General features: G+C 28.4%; 1 protein-coding gene across 1 annotated transcript; it reads left to right on the top strand.

Moving 5' to 3' along the window:
- The first annotated feature begins 5,965 nt into the window (after window positions 1-5,965).
- LOC130960168 (lysine-specific demethylase JMJ31-like) lies at window positions 5,966-14,093 on the top strand. The gene is given in 16 exon segments (XM_057885472.1): window positions 5,966-6,108; window positions 6,193-6,270; window positions 6,403-6,486; window positions 6,786-6,862; window positions 6,864-6,951; window positions 7,053-7,121; window positions 7,227-7,353; window positions 7,916-7,988; window positions 8,228-8,344; window positions 9,819-9,938; window positions 10,049-10,067; window positions 10,575-10,650; window positions 10,758-11,074; window positions 11,662-11,777; window positions 11,862-11,955; window positions 13,534-14,093. Coding segments are annotated over 16 exon segments (1,596 nt in total). The 5' UTR covers window positions 5,966-6,018; the 3' UTR covers window positions 13,585-14,093.
- The last annotated feature ends 6,056 nt before the right edge of the window (window positions 14,094-20,149 follow it).

The raw sequence follows: 20,149 nt of genomic DNA, 5'->3' as shown, positions 1-20,149 counted from the left end.
TATATCAAAAAAATAAATTATATAAAATATTTATTAAAATATAAAATATATATTAAAAAATATATAAAATAATATATATTTATATATAAATATCTAATATTTAATTTGATAATTAATCATATATATATATATATATATATATATATATATATATATATATAATATTTTGGGCAAAACACAATAATAACGTAAAGAGAATGAAATTTTACACAAATCAACCAAATAGAAAATCGGTTCATGAATCCACCAATGCACATTACTATATAGTTCGAATCAATATATTTTGAACTAGAATTACTCACACACGCAGACACATTATAATTCGAATCACCCTGATTCGAATTACACTCACACACCCTGTACATAGTAATTTGAATTGGCCAGATTCAAATTACTCATAATTTATTTCTATCCATTTTTTATTAAAAAAATTAATAATTGATTAAAAAAATTAATAATTTAAAATTAAAAGATATATATTTTATTTCATACATTAAAAAAAAGCTAATAAAATATTTAATTACGAGACTTCTTTAAAATATTAATGAGCTATCAATTTTTTTTTTGACTGAAATAAATTAAACAAAGAAAAACAAAACAAACAAAACAAGGAACTGCTTAAATAGAGGGACAGTCCTGTTTAAGATTACTCTTAAACTCCTCCCAAAGTGAAAGAAGCTCCACATGCGAAAGTTGTAACTTCATCGCCATCTTTTCCATAATATCTGCCACCGTGTTTGCATATCTCATAATCAAACGAAAGTCAACATGCCAATTTCAACGCATGATATCTCTTATTTTGAGCACCAATGGATCAATAAACCCAAAACCATCTTGAGTAACAAGATTAAATGCTTCCACACAATCCGTCTCACAAATAACATCTCGTTGACCCACATCCCAAGCTAAGATGTATCATCCCCAAATAGCAAACAATTCTCCTTGAAAAATACTATTAATCTCAATGATTCCCAAACACCCCTCTTTGTCAACTTCCATTACAATCTCTAATAACACAAGCAAAACCAACACTATCACCTAACCAGCATCACAATTAATCTTACAAGTACCAATGGATGGGGGATTCCAAAAACCATTTAGAGTAGAGGGAATGTATTCAAAAATATTCCTAAGCTCATTTTCTGAAGTTAATGCCAGAGAAATCACTTTTTCCGGAGGCCAAATTTCATGGGATTAAAGATGTCATTATTCCTTACTCGCCATATCCACCAAAGTCTCGAAAAGAACTTGAACGAATGCTCTCTGCTATTATACAAGAACTAGCTCTTCAAATCCAAAGGATGACAAGAAATATCCAACCTATGCCAGACAAGTTGAATTTTTTGACAATTCTAAATACAATGTAAAACCGATTATGGCTAGAAAGACATCTTGGACACCTATCCCGAATCTAATGAGCTATCAATTTGAATTTCATACAATACTCTTTTGTCTATTTTTAATAGTTCATGAATTTTTTTAATAAATTTATTTAAATTATACCACAAAAAATTATTTTATTCTATATAAAATAATTTTAAAAAATGGCTAAAAAGATGTTAGAAGTACTATAAAAATTTGTAATGTCCTTAGGACATTAAAAAAATACTCTACATAGTCAATAATAATTTAGAAATTAAAAAATATAGTTATAACCAATATTTACCTAAATTACTAGAATATTACAAACTTTTATAGTACTCTTAACATTTTATAAGCCATTTTTAAAGATTATTTTGCATAGAATAAAGGGCATTTTAAGCTATTTTAAGCCATTTTAAGCCATTTTTTATGCAAAATAATTAAAAAAAGGCATAAAAAATGTTAGGAGTACTATAAAAATTTGTAATATTCTAATAATTTAGGTAAATACTGTTATAACTGTATTTTTTTAATTTCTAAATTATTATTTTCTAATTATTATTGACTATGTAGAGTATTTCTTTAATGTCCTAAATTATTAGGACATTACAAATTTTTATAGTACTCCTAATATCTTTTAAGCCATTTTTTAAAATTATTTTGTATAGAATAAAATATGTTTTTTGTGGTATAATTTAAATAAATTTATTAAAAAAAATTTTATGAGCTATTAAAAATGGGAAACGAATATTGTATGAAATTCGAATTGATAGCTCACATTAATATTTTATTTTAAAGAAGTCTCGTAATTAAATATTTTGTTAGCTTTTTTTTAATGTATGAAATAAATATATATTTTTTAATTTTTAAATTATTAATTTTTAATCAATTATTAATTTTTTAATAAAAGAATGGACAGAATTAAATCATGAGTAATTCGAATCTGGCCAATTCGAATTACTATGTGCAGCGTGTGTGAGTGTAATTCGAATCACCCTGATTCGAATTTCTGTGGGTGTAATTCGAATCAGGTTGATTCAAATTATAGTGTGTCTGCGTGTGTGAGTAATTTGAATCACATTGATTCGAGTTACATGTAATTCTAGTTCGAAACATACTAATTCGAACTATATAGTAATGTGCATTGGTGAATTCATGAATTAATTTTTTATTTGACTGATTTTTATAAAATTTCATTCTCTTTGGTTTATTATAGTATTTTGCGCAAATATTTTTGTAGATAGGAGAGAAAAAACAGGGGTAATTGTTGATGAGAAACATAGAGCTTAGCACAGCCATGGAGGAAGTGCGTGAGTGTTGAAGGGAGATGCATTTTAACATGATTTTTTTTTTACATAAATCATGGGTTTTCTTCTATTATTTTTAATTTTGCAACATAAATGATAAATCATAAAAATTTTTCATATTTTATTTTTTTTAGCGTAAAATTCAGGTTGATGTCATAATTTATATTCAAAAGAAAAATGTTACCACTGTACACTATCAGTACATATGAATAGTGATACTCATATAAATTTTATATAATTTTTTAAAAACCTATAACATATTCACAATTTATATAAAAAATGAGAGGACAACAATGTTGTCTTTTTTTTGTGTAGGATAACATGATAATTAATAATTTTCACACTCGATTAGTTTATTTAAATAATTTATCCTTAAATTAAATTATATTAATATCTTTTTTGATAAAAAATGAGTTTATTTATTTTAAATTATTTTTTAATAATAGTGTCTTTTTAAAATTAATTTATAATTTATTCTGAAAACATAAAAAAATTTTGTATATAAATAATTAAATTTGAGATAAATAGACTAAAAATTTTAAAAATTAAAATTTATTAATTTAAGAATAATTATACATAAATAATTCAAAAATATTATTTTAAAATTTTTCAACGACTATGTTAATATTTTTTTAAATTTTTTAAGGATTGTTTTGTACTTCTCTCTAATAATTAATTTGTCTCGATTGCACAGGTAGACACTTAATGATTATATACGCGAGTTAACGTTTCGTGTTAGTAATTACTGTTAGTGACTAATTAACGAAAAAAACTATATTGTCTAACAAAAATAAATATTAAGAATTATTTTGTATATTTTAAAATGTAAAAGACTATATTGTCCAATTTAAAATATTTTTAAAATTTATTTGAGTAAAAATAATAATTTTTTATATGAAAAAAATAGTTTTTTCCCATAAAAATCTATTTTTTATTTATAAAATCATTTAAAAATCTAAAACTGATTTTTCTTTTCAAAAAACTGATTTTTTTATTTAAATTATACAAAAATGATTACAACTTATAAATTATTTTATAACATTTTAATAATTTTATTTTCGATAATATTTATCTAAATTTTAAATCTTAAATTTTATAATATTTATAATTTATAATAAATTTTTTTAATAATTTATAAAAAATATTTATAATAATTATTTTTTTAATTTATTATTAAATGTACTCTTTATTATATTCATTATGAATATTATTAAATGTACTCTTTATATACATTTGGACCATAATAAATCGAATTAACTTACATTCATTTATGTACTTTAGTAAATCGGTTTAGTTATTAACTTAAACCAAATTTTTAGTTAACTAAAATTAATAAATTTTGTTTTTTTGAGTAACCTTAACCGTATATAGCATGTATACCCCTACTTACATATGTTAAGTACTGTATTTTCGATTGAGTGTCACAGATAATAATCTTGCTTAAGAAGTTAATTACATATATAATTTTACTTAAGAAGAGAAAGAATATAATTTTACTTAAGAAGTTAATTACATATATAGTTCTTGTAATAATTTGTAAAATTAGAATAATGGAAACTTTAGTTGTTTTTTTTTTCTTTTAAATTATAAACTTATACTTCATTCCCTTGATAAAAACTCTTATTTTATTTCGTCCAATCGTTACTTAGAAGATACTTCAACCTAAAGTAGAACACAAAACACAGTGCCAACTTTCACTTAGCTTAATATATAAAGCTTAGTTAGAATGAAACCACTTGGTATTGTTTTAGAATGTGATATATGATTGAAGGACTTAGTCATAAGGTTTGTGCCTAATATTATTATTAGCTTAAACTAATAATAAATATATCTATCAAGTGACGGTTCAATAATGTATAAAGAAACCGTTATATGATCAGCTTAACATTGATCACCTAAAGAAAACATTATTATATGCTTCGTAAGCAACACGAACAGACACGTGAAAGAATACAAATTATTGTTAATTGTATGTTCCAAATGGTGAAGTTTGGAACAGTCAAACAATTAAGTTATTTGATGTATTCTAAGGATAATGAAGCTTACTTGTAACAAAAGAAATGGATGAGATATATACATCCACGTCATAAGCGTCTAGGCCATGTTGGCGAAAATAATTTTCTGAAAAGATAAAATTGATAAAAAATATAGAGTTTAATTTTGATGCATTAATAGTATAAAATATTTTACATAGTCATGCAATAGTATCTATTCTTTTAGAAGATTATTCACATAATAAATATAAAAAATAATTATTTTTACTAATATAATGTTACATAATTAGATATACATACAAAACTACTTTATACTGACATTACATCAAAATTAAATAGTAAAATGCTAATTATTATTACTAAATAATTTATAAGTTTTATATTATGTGTAACTTGTACTATCTAAAATTTGAGGTAATTAGAGTCTTGCTATATCAATTTTCAAAAACATGCATGACATAATAAAAATATATACAGAGATACAGGCATATATATTTAATTGTAGAAACAGATATAACATAATATATTTTCAGATATAGACTTAATATATTTTCTACATAAGAGACACAAATGTAATTAAAAAAATAAAATAAAATTGTTATATGCACAGTAAAAATTAGCTATCAAATAAATTATTATATATTTATGTATAAATACATATGATGTTTCATTTATTTTTAATGTGTATTATATATTTTAATATATATATGATCAGTAACTGATTTTTTTGTATACATATATCATAGTTGTCTTAAAAAATACTTTTTGCCGCTCAAATTAGTATTGTTAATTTGTTATTATATTTTTTTGTTACTCACGGTATTTTTCAATCTGACAAGTTAATATCCATTATAAATGGAGTTCTATTTAAAAGTCTGTCGTTGGCCAATAAATTACTTTATGCACAATTCAAAATAATACATTGGATTGGTGTGTGGTTAGCTCTTATGTATGCAATAATTCATTTAACAAGCAAAAAATCCTTAAATTAGGTTTTGATTTCTAATGAATTAGTTCTGGCCTGTGGAGTAAAGGATACTGTGACCCATCTGAAACTAAAATATATTGGGATAAAGATCACTTTTTTTTCGGTTGGGTGGATAAAGGTCACTTTTTGTTTTTTATTTTTGGTACACGGTGGGTCATTATCTTTCTATTTTTGGTACGTATTGGGTCAGTTTTGTAGTAGATGGAGTTTTATGGCCATTAAAGCCCAATTAGGCCCAAAATCTTTGCACACCAGCTTCAGACACTGCACAGAGACCCCGTCCAAAAAAAAAAAAGACACTGCACAGAGACATAGTTCAGTTCAGTGCTACAATCGAAGCTGTGTTGAATACAGCAACGCATTAGGGATGGATGAATCCATTAGAATCCAAAGATACGAAGAGCTTCCAACCTCTAAACACTTCCAATCCTTCATTGAATCCACTAATCTTCCCGCTGTAAACATTAACCTTCTCTCTCTCCCCTAATATTATTTATTTGAATTTTAATTCATTTTTAATAAAAAAAAACTGAAAAAATAGGTGTTCGTTGGATGCACCAAGAGCTGGAGAGCTTTCTCTCAATGGAACCCATCCAACGGTGGTCTCAACTACTTGCAGGTTCACAACCATTCATTTATTTGAAGTTTCTATTTTACTTTATTTTATTTTTCAAATTCTGTGTTATGTTGAATATGAAAATAACTGAATGTGTTTAGTTTCTGGTATATGCTTGTTGAAAATGAAACCTAGGCGCGGGTAGGTTCTGCTACGGTGGAAGCTATGGTGTCACAATCTGCACCCGTCTTTTATGGTGATCTTGGAAGCCATGACCGGGTAATTTCCCACGTAATCTTGTTTTAATTTTATGGAGCGAAATTTATTTAATATGGTTGTGGCTATGTAAAGTTTGAGTTTGACTTATATTTTTCAGCCTCTGTTTGGTTCAAGTGATTCAGTACTTGTTAATTTTGATGTTTGACAGTTTGAGTTGTGAATGATGATTCTATTCTTATAGGGTGTTAGCTTGACTCAAACTAGATCATTCTCAATTTAGTAGATTTTAATTATTGGTGGTTGAGACTGAAAAACAAACTTTTATTTTCACTTTCCCTTTTCGATTCCGTTGCTGGCAGGTTCCTCTACCGTTTTCTACCTTCATTGGTTTATGTAAGAAACGAATGCTGACGAAATGCAAGGACAGAAGAAGCTCTTGATCCTTGTCTTAACATGGAAAATCATGATGCAGAGTGTGGTGATTTGTCCTTGGAAGGTGTTCCTGAACAAATTTATTTAGCACAGGTTGGAAATTCAAGAGCAATGAGATAATATGTAATTTTGCCGATCAGTTCAAAGTGCTAAGTTCTTTTCTTTTTATTGTTTTGGGGTGAAATGTAACTTAGGTTCCAATTATGAACAGCGATCGCGAGGAGAGGGTCCAATTGGAAGCTCTAAGGGAAGACATTCAGACTGTTAGTACATTATCCAGCTATTTTGCTATGCTGTCTATATTTCGACATATCATAGCAGGAATTTTTGGTCATAGAAATCTAATTTATAATAGTTGTTTTCTGCAGCCTCCGATTTTGGAGGGAAAAGAGCTGTCTTCTATAAATTTGTGGATGAACAATGCCCAAGCCAGATCAAGTACCCACTATGATCCACACAACAATCTTCTGTGCATAGTTTCTGGCCGAAAACAGGGTATTAAATATTTATATATCTTTCTTTTCTTGATATATAACATTACATCCTGCTATGAATTTTTCCCTCTTTTGTGGAGGTTCTCTTGTTCAGGAATATACTATCAATTATTATAGGAACCTTTTACAGTTTTCATTGCTTGGTGATGTTTTGAACTACCTAATGCCTGAACTCTGAAGCAGTATTGCAGTAAATAATATAGAACTACCGTTGGAATTTTGGAACTTTTTATTTGCTTCTCCCTCTGTAAACATTTTCATTGTTGATTTTTCCAGAGCTTATCTGGTAAACAAAAACTAGGAGAGAAGCTCCAGCTGATTTACTGCTTTTTATTATGATTCGTCAACTATTGATTCTGTGCCGTGTTTCAATTACTTTGTTTTGAATAGTTTATTACAGATGAACTTTAAATTAGGGTGAAACACTAAAACTAAACACTGATAATTGTTTTAATCATGCTTATAAGTTCTCTAGCTGTTTTTATTTTTACAAAAATCCATTCCAACTTCCCAACTCCTTAATCCTTTCTGCCCTTCTTTAACTGGAATCAAATGCTTTGCAGTTGTTCTGTGGCCTCCTTCTGCTAGTCCCTCACTTTACCCGATGCCTATATATGGGGAGGCTTCCAATCACAGGTATGCTTTCAAAACGAATAGAGTGAAAGAGAGGGTAGATAGATATTTTTTGGGTACTTAGGTTCCCTGTGTGTATAGTAGTGAATGGGTTTAATACTTGTGTGAGATTAATAGAACTTTAGAAGTCAGGTCCATGGCACATAACACTAACACTTTATCACACTCTAACAATTCCTTTTTGTTTTAGTTCTTTTTTTTTTTTTGCTTTTTTTCGTCCCGTAATAAAATTCGTGTGGCAGCTCTGTTGCATTAGAAAACCCTGATTACTCAATATATCCAAGGGCAGAATGGTCGATGGCTTTTGCGCAAAAGGTTGTTCTTGAGGCTGGTGACGCACTTTTCATTCCTGAAGGCTGGTAAGATTGCAAATTCAATTATTTCTATGTGATCTTCCTCTGATTGAGGGTAGATTACTGCCCTTTTTAATTTGGGGAAAATGGTTCATGCTGGTTGGTTTTGATGGAGGTGGTTAACATGTGTGTGCCTCATATGCTCAATTGCTTATCCAATTGTAAAATCTAGAGTTTATTGAGAATACAACCTTTAGTCAGCTAAATGGTTTTTCAGACACTTAAAGTTTATTATGAGTTACACTTCTGCTGTAGACCTTCACTTCCTAAAAGCTCTTATGACTTCCACTTCTATATCTTTTCTTTGTGTAATCTTTATGTTGATTCTAGGATATTGATCCTGATGTAATAATTTAAAAAAATATCAAGTATGACCTTGTTCATAGATGCATGAATTTATCAATAAAATATTTCTCATACGCATGATAGCCTTCAAGATTTCACATTCTAGAAAGATAACGCACACTTGAGTACATGAAACAGGATCTTTCTCCTTTTTTCCCCTTTGTTATTTGTCATTTTGTTGTGGCCAATATAGCGTAAGATTCAAACTTAATATGCTCTGCCTTGTCAAGATACATATTTCAGATGCAAATAAACTGTTTGTTTTTGTCAATCACTTGATCTGGAATTCAAGTTCAATAAGAGGTATGCTAATATTCTAGCTTAGAGGTGAAAATTGGATATCATATCATCCTGCAAGTCACATGGTGTTAGTTCCTTGGGTGCATCCTCCTAAATGAAGGGAAAATAGAAAGAGATGTAAACTATAATTTCAAACTAGGTTGATGAAATGGAGTCTGTTTGAATTGTTGTTACTTATTAGTGATAAGAGATTGCCATTCAAGCTTAAGAGAAAATATACTGTATAACTTAACGTTGTAGGGATGTTTTATTATGTTGACTGAGTGCACACATTAGATAATATATAATTAGCAATGAATACATTTTAGAAAGAAAGCTGGGGTAGCATATGTGAAAACTATGGTAGAATTCTACCTTAGTAGTTAGATAATATGAGAAGATCACCTGTAATAGCCTAGGAAGAAGAGTAGAGTAGAAATTCAATATTGCAAATAGTTATGGGGGAATATGAAAGACTAGAAACCCTTAAAAATGATTTAGATTTTAATGGCGTTTCTATAAATATGGTTCTTGATAGGACCCATTTGATGCACATAGTTGATTCCACCCAATGGAAAAAGAAGTCTTTGTTGTAGTTGTTGTTGGTACTTGTCTTCCAATGTTGCTAAAGCATGGGATTTGGTGCACTATGCTTCATTTTCACTGCATGCTGTACCAGTCTATCTTTTTTTGTAATTTCTGTATGTTTGGTTTTTAAAATGCTTTTATCATATTGCACTTCTTAGTCTCTATGCTTCATTAGGCAATCTACATTTCCTTCATCTCTGTAAACTTGATAGATGTCACACTTTTCCCCCCTATATATCATTGGTTTATTATTTTTATTATTGTACAGGTTTCACCAAGTTGACAGTGATGATTGGACTATTGCTATTAACTTTTGGTGGAGATCCTACACAATGTCTTCCATGCAGGAACACATGGATGCATATTATTTACGCAGAATATTGAGAAGGTATTGGCTAGGATTTATTTCTTATACTTGTGATAGTCTGACTTATGAATAATGCTATTGTTTTATTTTGCAACCATCATTTGTGCATTGGCCAATGGACACACTTCAAGATTGATCGACAAAGAAATGGTAGGTGCTTCATTTGTATACATCATTTACTACAAATAATAAAGCCTATCGTTATTCATTCATTCATTAATCTATTGGGTGGTGGGATATGCCAAAATTGATACCTTAGGATTTAGGTCAACTTTATTAACTTACTTGTGAACACATCTGAATGTAGGTAACTGATTCACCTTTTCAAAATTCTTCAGATTATAGCTTTGAGTGCATTACCTTTACTTCTTTTTCTGTGCAAAGTAGTTCTTGCTGGCTGTAAATTTTCTGATTCATCATGATTTGATAGTTATTTGGTGTTGAATTACAATATTTAGAAAATTTTCATAGCTAAAGTTGAGGATTAATAGATTTGAGGGTAGTGTATAAATGGCGTGATCATCTAACTTGTCAAAATGCATTTTGGAGCTAACCATCCTGTGGTTATTTCTTTTCTCTTGTTTTTATTTTTATTTTTGTTTGGTAATTAGAAGTTTCTGTAAGGGGCTTGACATATATTTTTAATTTATAGGACAGGACCAGGTTCTGCTTGAGTTGGGGATGGCGAAAACTAGGACGTTAACACAGAAGTTGCCTAACGGTGGAGAAGCAGGTAAGTTAATTATAGAATGACTTCTCATGTTGAAGTTATTTTCCATATTTGTCATCTGACTAGAAAATAAGCACCCATCTTATGGTTTCTGCCATTGCCATTACCAGATCATGGGGATGACAATTGTGGTAAGATGTTAAAAGGAATGGATATTAAAGAGAAACGGCTGTGTGAGGGGAACACACTGGTTGAATTAGAACCTGCTGCAGTTCAGGTGCTTCATGAACTTGTTTCCTGGGTTCACAACTGCATTAGCGTGAGTCAGGATCAGGAATCACACTCAGCTTCTACAAGTGATCATAACCTAGGAGAGAATGATGAATGTAAGAAAGCAGTGACTGCTGACTTGAATGATGATCCAGTTGCTAAAATTATTTGGGATGTCAAGCCGCAAACTCTCCAATATGTCTTTCTTGCAATGGCAGTGAGTGAATTCTCTTACAAAGTTTGTAAATGTCAAAGCAGTTTGGTCTTCTAATTCACTACTTGGTAGTTTTAACTGTGGCTTTACTGCCTTAACTATTATTAGACAACATGACAAAGTAAAGATTGAAGCATGACATTATTATTTTTTACCAGATCACACCAAAGGAATCTAGGTTGACAGATATGTTTTGTTTTATATTTCTTCATGCTTTTGGGATGATTTATGCCATTTTCTTTCTGGGAGAATAACTTTCTTATTTGAAAGGGAGCTGCTTTTCCTTCAATATCTTGGGTTTCATTAGAATTTAGAATTGATTCTTGGAGTGGACAAGATTGAGAATTTTGTTTGTCTTATTAGGATAGGACATTATTGCCGCTTCTTTCAGTTTTATATATTGTGGTTTGCATAGTTTTCCAGTTATCCATGATAGTGTAGCTAGTTCTGCATCTGCAACTGAAATCATATGCTAATCATCTCTTTTGTTTTTCATCCATATAGTGCATATATTTGTTTCATAGTTCTAGCCTTCTAGGTCATATAATATTTGCTAGTTTCAAGCATGTTGGACCATTTACTATTTTCAGCACAACTTTCCAAGAACTCTAGAGGCACTTGTATTGCATGTACTTTCTCCAGTTGGGGCTGAAGTGCTTACTCGGAAATTTGATGAGATGGATCAACAAATACTTGAGGAAGATAGGTACATACTAATACCTATGGGTGTTTCACATTTTTGTTTGTAATCAAGATAACATCCAGCTTTTGCCTACTGTTGTGATTACAGGAATAGATTTTATGAGGTCTTCTACAGTGCTTTTGACGACCAATCAGCAGCAATGAATTCAATTCTAAAAGGGAAGGAGGCATTTGCTCAACAGGTAATTATTTCATAGAATCTTGTATTTTTCATTTATTGTTTTTAGTATTAATTACGAAACTGTTACGTTGTTTTATTTTTCTTTCCATGATTGGTGAGAAAACAGTAAAATATCGTCTAAAATTTATGTGTTTGGTTGGGTATTTGGGCCTGTTTGTTTGAGCTTTTTTTTTTGTTTTTATGTTTTTTTTCTATTCTTTTTAAAAGAAAAAAAGAAAAATGGGCTTCATTGATTCAAAATAAAAGATATTTTAAAAATTTAAGATAATTGGATAAGTTTCCCTTGAAATAAAGGCCAAAACTCCACAGAAAAAGAAACTCTTTCTTATGCTGGAAGCGTAATATCTGCAATGAAGCTCTAAAATAAAACTATATCTCACAAGTCTTTTTCTTTTTGGCCCTACGTTTAAATGGCCACAAGGGCAGTGTTGTTCATCTGAGTGTTAACACATTTAATAGATTTCTAATTTAATATTTTAAAGAACCTCTTAAGATTTTTTTTTCTCGTTGAGAATTTGTTTTCTAATTAAGTTAGTATATGTATTTACTTTCTCTATTTTGAGACAATGAACGACCTAGCAGCCTCTAAAAATGTGTACTGGGGAAGTATATCTGTTTCTTTTAGCAACCTTATTCATATAATCAGTTTACTTGGGTAAAAAAAAGTGAATATGGTTGTTCACAATCTTATTTATTTTCACTTTATAAATGTTACTCCATGTTTTAATTGCTGCTGCTGTGAATGGCTTGCAATCCTGAGATATTACACAGGATCAAATTTCCCCCATGCCGTGAAATACTCGATCTCACCCTCCCACTTGTGATCTTATTTTGATAGTTTACGCTAGGCACATTCTTGTTTCTATTTGGTCCTTAGTTCATTACAAGGCTACTTAATGGTTTCAATTTGGCTCTAGACATCTCTTGGATTGAGTAACATTCTGAATTTGTCTTAACAAGTCATGAATATAAAAATATAATTGTGTGAAAATTTTGCCTATCAACTGTGCCTTATCTGAATGGTGCCATTAATTGCATCACTTAAAATCTTAAATACATCTCATGTTATCTTCTTTTCTACTATGTGTCATTTTCAGTTTGGATTCAAACTCATTATGATTTCCTGACCAAACAAGCTGTTTTTCCATTTCTTGGTATCAAGTGATTAAGACAATCTTGACTGTCCTGTTTCATTTTTCTGTATTTTTTAATTTTTATTTTTTTTCCTCGAGAAGGACAGATTTCCTAAATATACTTTGATGACCACATCTTTTCTTTTTCCAAGTCTCTATCCTTATCATTATTTCAGTGCATGAGTCTCTGGCATTTGTTGCCCTGCATGTGCGTTGAGACTTTAGTTTCACTTTCATGCATCATGAGAGAGAATATATGCAGTTGGGTTAATGAGATTTCATAGTTTAATTTCAGGCTACTGTATGGTCCTTCAAATGTAGAATTTGTTAACTAAACCAGTCAAAGCCAACTATATCAGATGTTGAATAACTTTAGGCAATGTGTAATTTAAAGTGCATAAAATTGAGAATATTCATTTTCTTTTTGTTGCATGATGATGATGCAGGCATTTAAGAATGTGTTGGATAAATTTGTGGGAGTGAATCTTAAAAGCTAAAGCCAGGTGTCATTTTAGATGCTTAGTGACATGAACCTTATGGAAGAATTGGCCCACCAGGTACCCTCAGAGCAAAAAACATTGATGCATATTTGAAATACAATCTTTTTTTCCATTTGGGTCTGTACTATGTACTTCTTATATTTTGTCACTTTGTTTGAATTTCAGTAGATGATCATCACTGATTTGAACATCATTCAGTGTTGTGTATATATAAGATTACAACAATTTTTTATACCAACTATCTCTTTAATAGTACATTGAATTATCTCAATAGATTTTGAAAATCAAATTGTACTGAATATTAGAGATTGGTGGTTCCTTTCTTAAAAAAAAATACTATAAGAAAAAATTATATGAAATTCTTTAAGCCTAATGAAATTCCAACATTTCCACGTGCCTATGTCTCTGTTTGAAGTTATATTTGTCGTTACGAGTTAACATCTTGCACTCTGCAGCATAAGAGAGTGTCAAACTAGCATGGCAAATGTATCAGAATATATATTATAACTTCTTAGATGCCTAAATTGACATTTGGTTATTGTTGTATAAGTATGAATTTTACTTGTGTTAATGTTGAAGTTGAACTACTATTGTAACTCAAAATATTAGTATAATCTCATTTTTGGCTTTTATTTTCTTTATTTTATATTTTCAAGATTTTGTAAAGAATGTATTAAAAACAAAAATTAAAATTGTATTGTTTTTCGCTATATTTGCGTTTTCTTCGTAAAATGCTAAAAGTAGGAAATGAAAATAAAATTAGGGTAAATTACAGTAGCATTCTCCATAAGTAGGTAGTCGAACATACGACACTTCTGTATTTGTGAAGTTATATTTATTAGGTCTTTTTTTTACAAACATAAAACATGACAAATCAAAGAGTGTTCTGCCTAATATTACCTAACTTTCAGAGACATTCGGTATAATTATTAACTCTAGAAACTAAACACCTTTAATGTTTTTTTTTTTTTAAATGATGCTTAATGAAAATTAGTTTTCTGTTTTAAGTTCCAAGAATATTGGTTCTGAAATAGGGTGAGCAAAGCATATCACCTTCCAAGATTTTGCCATTTAATTTAACTACAACCTTTACATCTGTCAATATATTGTCTGATTCTTGTGTGTTTGTGTGGAGTGGATTGCATTGTGTCTAGTGTGCAAGGATTTGCAGCAGAAGGGAGAAAAAAGGGTAGAAAATATAGCATTGAAAAGAAAGTTTAGGTAATAATTAATTCTCAGTATTTTGTAAAGAAGAAAAAGGAGGTAGATTCCCTAGTGGAAGATGACATATGCAATTAAGGTGAAGAGAGGGGAATAGAAGAAAGAAAGAAAGAAAGAAACAAGAGGATGTTGGTTTTGTCTACTTGTGATTCTTCTTCTGCAGAGGGAGAGATATTTGTATTGAAAAAAGAGTCACTCACTCACACTAGTTCTTTTCTTCTTTAGTAGGCAAATGGGATGTTTTGTACCTTAACCCTGCAACTTATGCCATATACTTTCTAAAAGATTGGATATACCATAAAAAATAAAAACTTTTGTTAATCCCTATGTTCTTTTTTTGTTTTTTTTTTTTTTTTTTACCCTTGTAGTAATTGTACCTCCTCTCTTGTAGTTGTAGTTGCATATACCGAGGATTTAGTGGCAGTGAAACTTTTCTCCATTCCTTTTGTAGTTTTGTTTATATGTTGAGCACGCAAAGCTCACACAACTTTATTTAATGCCAACCTCAATGGTAGTTTCCAAACAATTTGCTATATTTATATTTTATTTTTGCATTTTTTTTTCTTTTGGCTTCATTTTTCAATATAAATTCCATTTTGAGCAGACATCACACTTTACTCCTTCAATTATTAAAAAAAAATTGAGAGGATTCATTCCTACTTTATTATGAGATAGCCAAAGCCAAATTATGAATTAGATTATACTATTAGGATCCGTCGTGGTAGTGGTCCTTTTTAAGAAAATTATGAAGAACTAATGGGTATTATTATTATTATTATTATTACATGTGTACAAAAAATTAACTATTAAATTAGCCATCTTATAAAATATATATCGAAAATAAGTTAAATAACACATATATTTAAACATAAATACATGACGATTAATTTGGTGGGTGATTTTTTATATGCATGTAGCATTTTTGTTGTTGATTAAGTGTACTCTTACTATTATTGTTAAGAGTTTGACAAACAATTGGTGGCTTCCTTTGAGATAAACATATGTTTAGGGCAAATGTAAGACATCAAAGACGAAAGTTTTCATCTTGAGATAATTCACAAAGCAAATCTTATACTTTTAAAATAAATTGAAGGACAAATAAGTCATCTGATCTCAAGAACAATTTGAAGTCAATATTTGTATTACACACAATACATATGATACTGAGTTTTTCATCAAATTGACTTAGCTAATGTTGAATTTGCATTTGTGGATTTAGTTGCCAACCAAAGGCTGTGTGATGTTGGGGGAGTGTGTGCACAAAATTTGATAAAGTATTAACAGAAAAGATTGCTCAGAATTTTAATTCAAGCTTTCAAAGCTACAATGACCAATTTTTCTTTCTTTCTTTCTTTTTTTCAACCCCCTTAACCGTTGACATTTATTTTTTCACCTTTTCCTTTAATTATTTTCTATTCTCTTCTTTTCTCTTTTCCTTTTTAATTGATTACTATCTTGTGTCTGGACCACTATTACACTTAGCACAAATATACATACATACATACACCATGGGCTTAATTTACCTTTTCACTCACGCTTGTAAGATTTTAGGGTTTGGAGCGTCACTTGCTTCTTTTTACAAAAAAAAAGTCTCCATTAATTTCTTAAAATTATACCCATTTCCCCCCTTTCATTTCTCTTTTTAATTTTTTTTTTCACTTAAACCCCCTTGAAAAGAAAAAGTGCCAAGGAAAAGAATTTCTTGGAATTTGGTGTAATGCTGCTTTGTTCAATAAAATTTGGATGGGGTTGGATATCCCCATAACATTCTTAAAATTCCTAAAACCATAGTTGGTGTATGATATTGCATTCTTCGTTGGAAGTGGAATGGAACTAGAAAATGGTTTTTACTATGAATGAACACTTGTATGTATTTAGAAATGCTTTTATCTTTGACTTGTCTGCTCCAAATTGTTAATAAGCTTAATTTGTTTGCAATGTCTTTGAATCTTTTTCAATTTTATGGACCCACATACACATAACTCTCATCATTGTAATATGGAATTTAATTATCTTCTTTAAATAAAGTTTGATAATGATAGTTTGAGACTAAAATGAATAATAATCTCAATGGTTGATAAGAAAATTAAAAAGCAACTGATTAATAGTATACATGCACAATCATCATGTTGATATTTATATTTTCTAAGAGTTTAATTTTTATAAAGTATAGATTTTTAAATTTTTAATTAGATATTTTTTTTAATAATTGCTGGTACCTACTAATTTGATATCGCAAGAAATTAAAATCATTTGACAATATTAAACTTATTAATATAAATTTAATTTTGATGCATTGTTAGTATGCATTATTTTTATATGTGTATTTAATTACGTAATATTATTTCAGTAAAAATAATTATTTTTTATATTGATTATGTGAATAATTATAATAATTATTTAAAAAAATAGATATAATTAGATGATTGTGTAAATTAAACTCTATTAATATTTAGTTAATAATTGATATTGTGAAAAGTTACACTTGAGAGGACTCATGATGCTTGGTTGCATAGTACAATTTACTTATTCACAATAGACTCACGGGCAACAATATAGAATTTATTTCACAAAAGAATATATATATATATGATGAGCTGTTTCGGTCTAAACCAGTAAACCTTCTTTCACATCCTTAAAATTTTCACTTGAGGGTTTTTTTTTTTTTATTTAAAAAAAAAGAAGTGGAGTGAACTTAAAATAATAATGGCCTACTTGACCCAATTAGGGAGCCATGATTTTAATTTGCAATTTACACAAATAAAGACAAAAGCTAGAGACGTGGAACCCTTTGGCATTTTTAGTAGCTAAGTCCAAAATTACGTCACTTCTTAAGAACAATCTTGACAATTGACAATCTACATCGTTCACTATCTACAGAGACTTGAACAAAATCATTGTCAAATAATGTCCCAAAAGTCACAAGTTTTCACCAACACCACTAACATATTTTTTGTTTTAGTATTTAAATTCAGATTTTCGTGATTAATTTAACCAATTGTAGAGGGATCAGGCAAGTTGATATCTTCTATATATACCTTTTGTTTTATTTAATGTTAAATGTTTTTTGTTAAACAACTAGTACATAAAATCTACTAAAGAATTAATTTGACCTTAGTTGAACTAACTTACTATAAGTAGTAAAGCTTGTTGTTGTTGTGGTTATTATTCTTAAAAAAGAATTTAAAATTTTGATTTTCATGCCATTTTTTGAATTTGGTTAAAAAAAATATTTTTTTACTCTTAAAAATTTGATAATTTTATACTAAGTGAATGTTTTTATAATTTTTTTGTGAATAACTGGATTTTTTAAAAAAATGAAAAAAATGTCTATAACGATTGATTTTTGGTTTGGTTATTTTTACATGCATATTTTAAATACTTATTCAAATGTTCACTAAAAAATGCAGATAAAATACATAAGTTATTTGTTAAATATAAAATTTATTTATTACTTATAAAATGAAAATATATTTTTTATTTTTGTTATATTTTTAAAATTTTCAGAATTTATTTATCATTTATATCATTTTGAGTTAATTTTTACCAGCGACATAAATTTTTAAGTACCATTTTACACGTTTATCTTATTATTTTCTTAAGATGGTGGGTTGAATACAAGGGCATTTGAGTCTTAAAAAATTGCATGGTTGTGGTTGACCTCTTTTGCCGACATGTGATAACCTCATCTATCCTCTATTCTCTATTCCTCTTCGACGTGATAACCTACTTCATACTCATAATTATTTTTTTGCAAAAGTAATACAAAAACTATGCCCTTCAAATTTTTATATCTTTATAACCTATTTTGAAATCTTTATTTTAACAGATTCAACTTCGTTGATCTCTTTGTATGTGTATGTATGATAAGGATGCGATAACCTATGAAATAACAATTATTATAGGTAAAAAATTTGAATAATACTACATGTACACTAAAATTAATGACCAAAATTAGTCACACAGCATAAAATACATATTGAAATATAAATACACATTAAAAATAAATTAAACCACACATGTATTTATACATAAATACATTGATAACTGATTTTAGTAACTGATTTTGGTGTACAAATAGCATTTTTAAAAAAATTTATACAACTACATCATTTGTTTATACATTTGTCACTAACTGAAGTTCAGTAGTTAACAAATTTAAATAATATGTAGACAAATCAGTTTAAGTTTTAGTATTTATGATAACAAAACAGAATAATGATTGGAAAGATCCAAAATCTTTTATGTACTTCTAATATTTTGAGATAGAGTTTTTAATTTCCAAGGATTCAATATTCTCATTATTTGATGAGATTTTGCTGTGTACCATACCAAATTTATTAGATATATATATGTACCCATCTGTTGTCATTGTTTTCCAATTTCCTCTCCGAATTTATAGCATATATAAATATATAGCTGAATTTTTGCTCATAAATAATTAAATATTTCAATGGAATGGAAGGGAAAAAAAAGAAAATGGATTTAATTTAAACAAGGTTACATCACTAACAAAATGTATCACTTTTAGTCGATATTCTAAACTACTAAGTACTAAATTTTAAACCTTAAATTCTAAAATCTAATAATATAAAAATAAAGTATTGGATTGATAAAAAAATATTGATTCCTAATATTTTTTAAAATAAATATTTTAAAGTTAATAAGTGTAAAATTTAACTCTATTTTTCTACTACACAATATCTTTTAATTAATTTCTAGTATAAAAATTGAATATGCAAAAAAAAAAAAAATTAAAATTAGGATTTTTCTATTATCAAAGATATTAAGGTTTTTAAAAATGTTGTATGTATACAAAAAAAATAATCATTAAATTAGTTATTATATATTTATATATAAATATGTTGTTTAATTTATTTTTAATATATATTTTATATTTTAACATATTTTATACTATTGATGGATTTGATAACTGATTTTTAGTATATACATAGTAAAATATATAAAGATTTTTATGTAGTGAAGATTTTAATAACTTTCAACATGCATCAAAAGAGATTAATAACTTAAAGTTATTATCTTTTTAGTTAAAGATTTCTATTAACAAAGAGTGTGATAGTAAAGTTGATGATGATTAATGTTGAAAGTAAAGAGAATAAAATGGAAGGGAGGAAGAAATAGAAACATAATATTTGCAAGTAGCAGAATAGAAGAGAATCAAAAGCTGTCAAGACAAAGAAAGGACATAGCTAGGTGTGGTGATAGCAACAAAAAGGACTAATGATTATGAATCTCTCTCGCATGTGACATTTTCTCTGACAACAAAAGAAAGGCCACCATCGTCCCCTCTTCCATACATGCCTCAACACTCATCTATACT

The sequence above is a fragment of the Arachis stenosperma genome, chromosome 2 (genome assembly GCF_014773155.1).
Source record: "Arachis stenosperma cultivar V10309 chromosome 2, arast.V10309.gnm1.PFL2, whole genome shotgun sequence".
Lineage (NCBI taxonomy): Eukaryota > Viridiplantae > Streptophyta > Magnoliopsida > Fabales > Fabaceae > Arachis > Arachis stenosperma.
The sequence above is the reverse complement of the archived record's forward strand: the minus strand, read 5'-3'. Positions and strand labels throughout refer to the sequence as shown.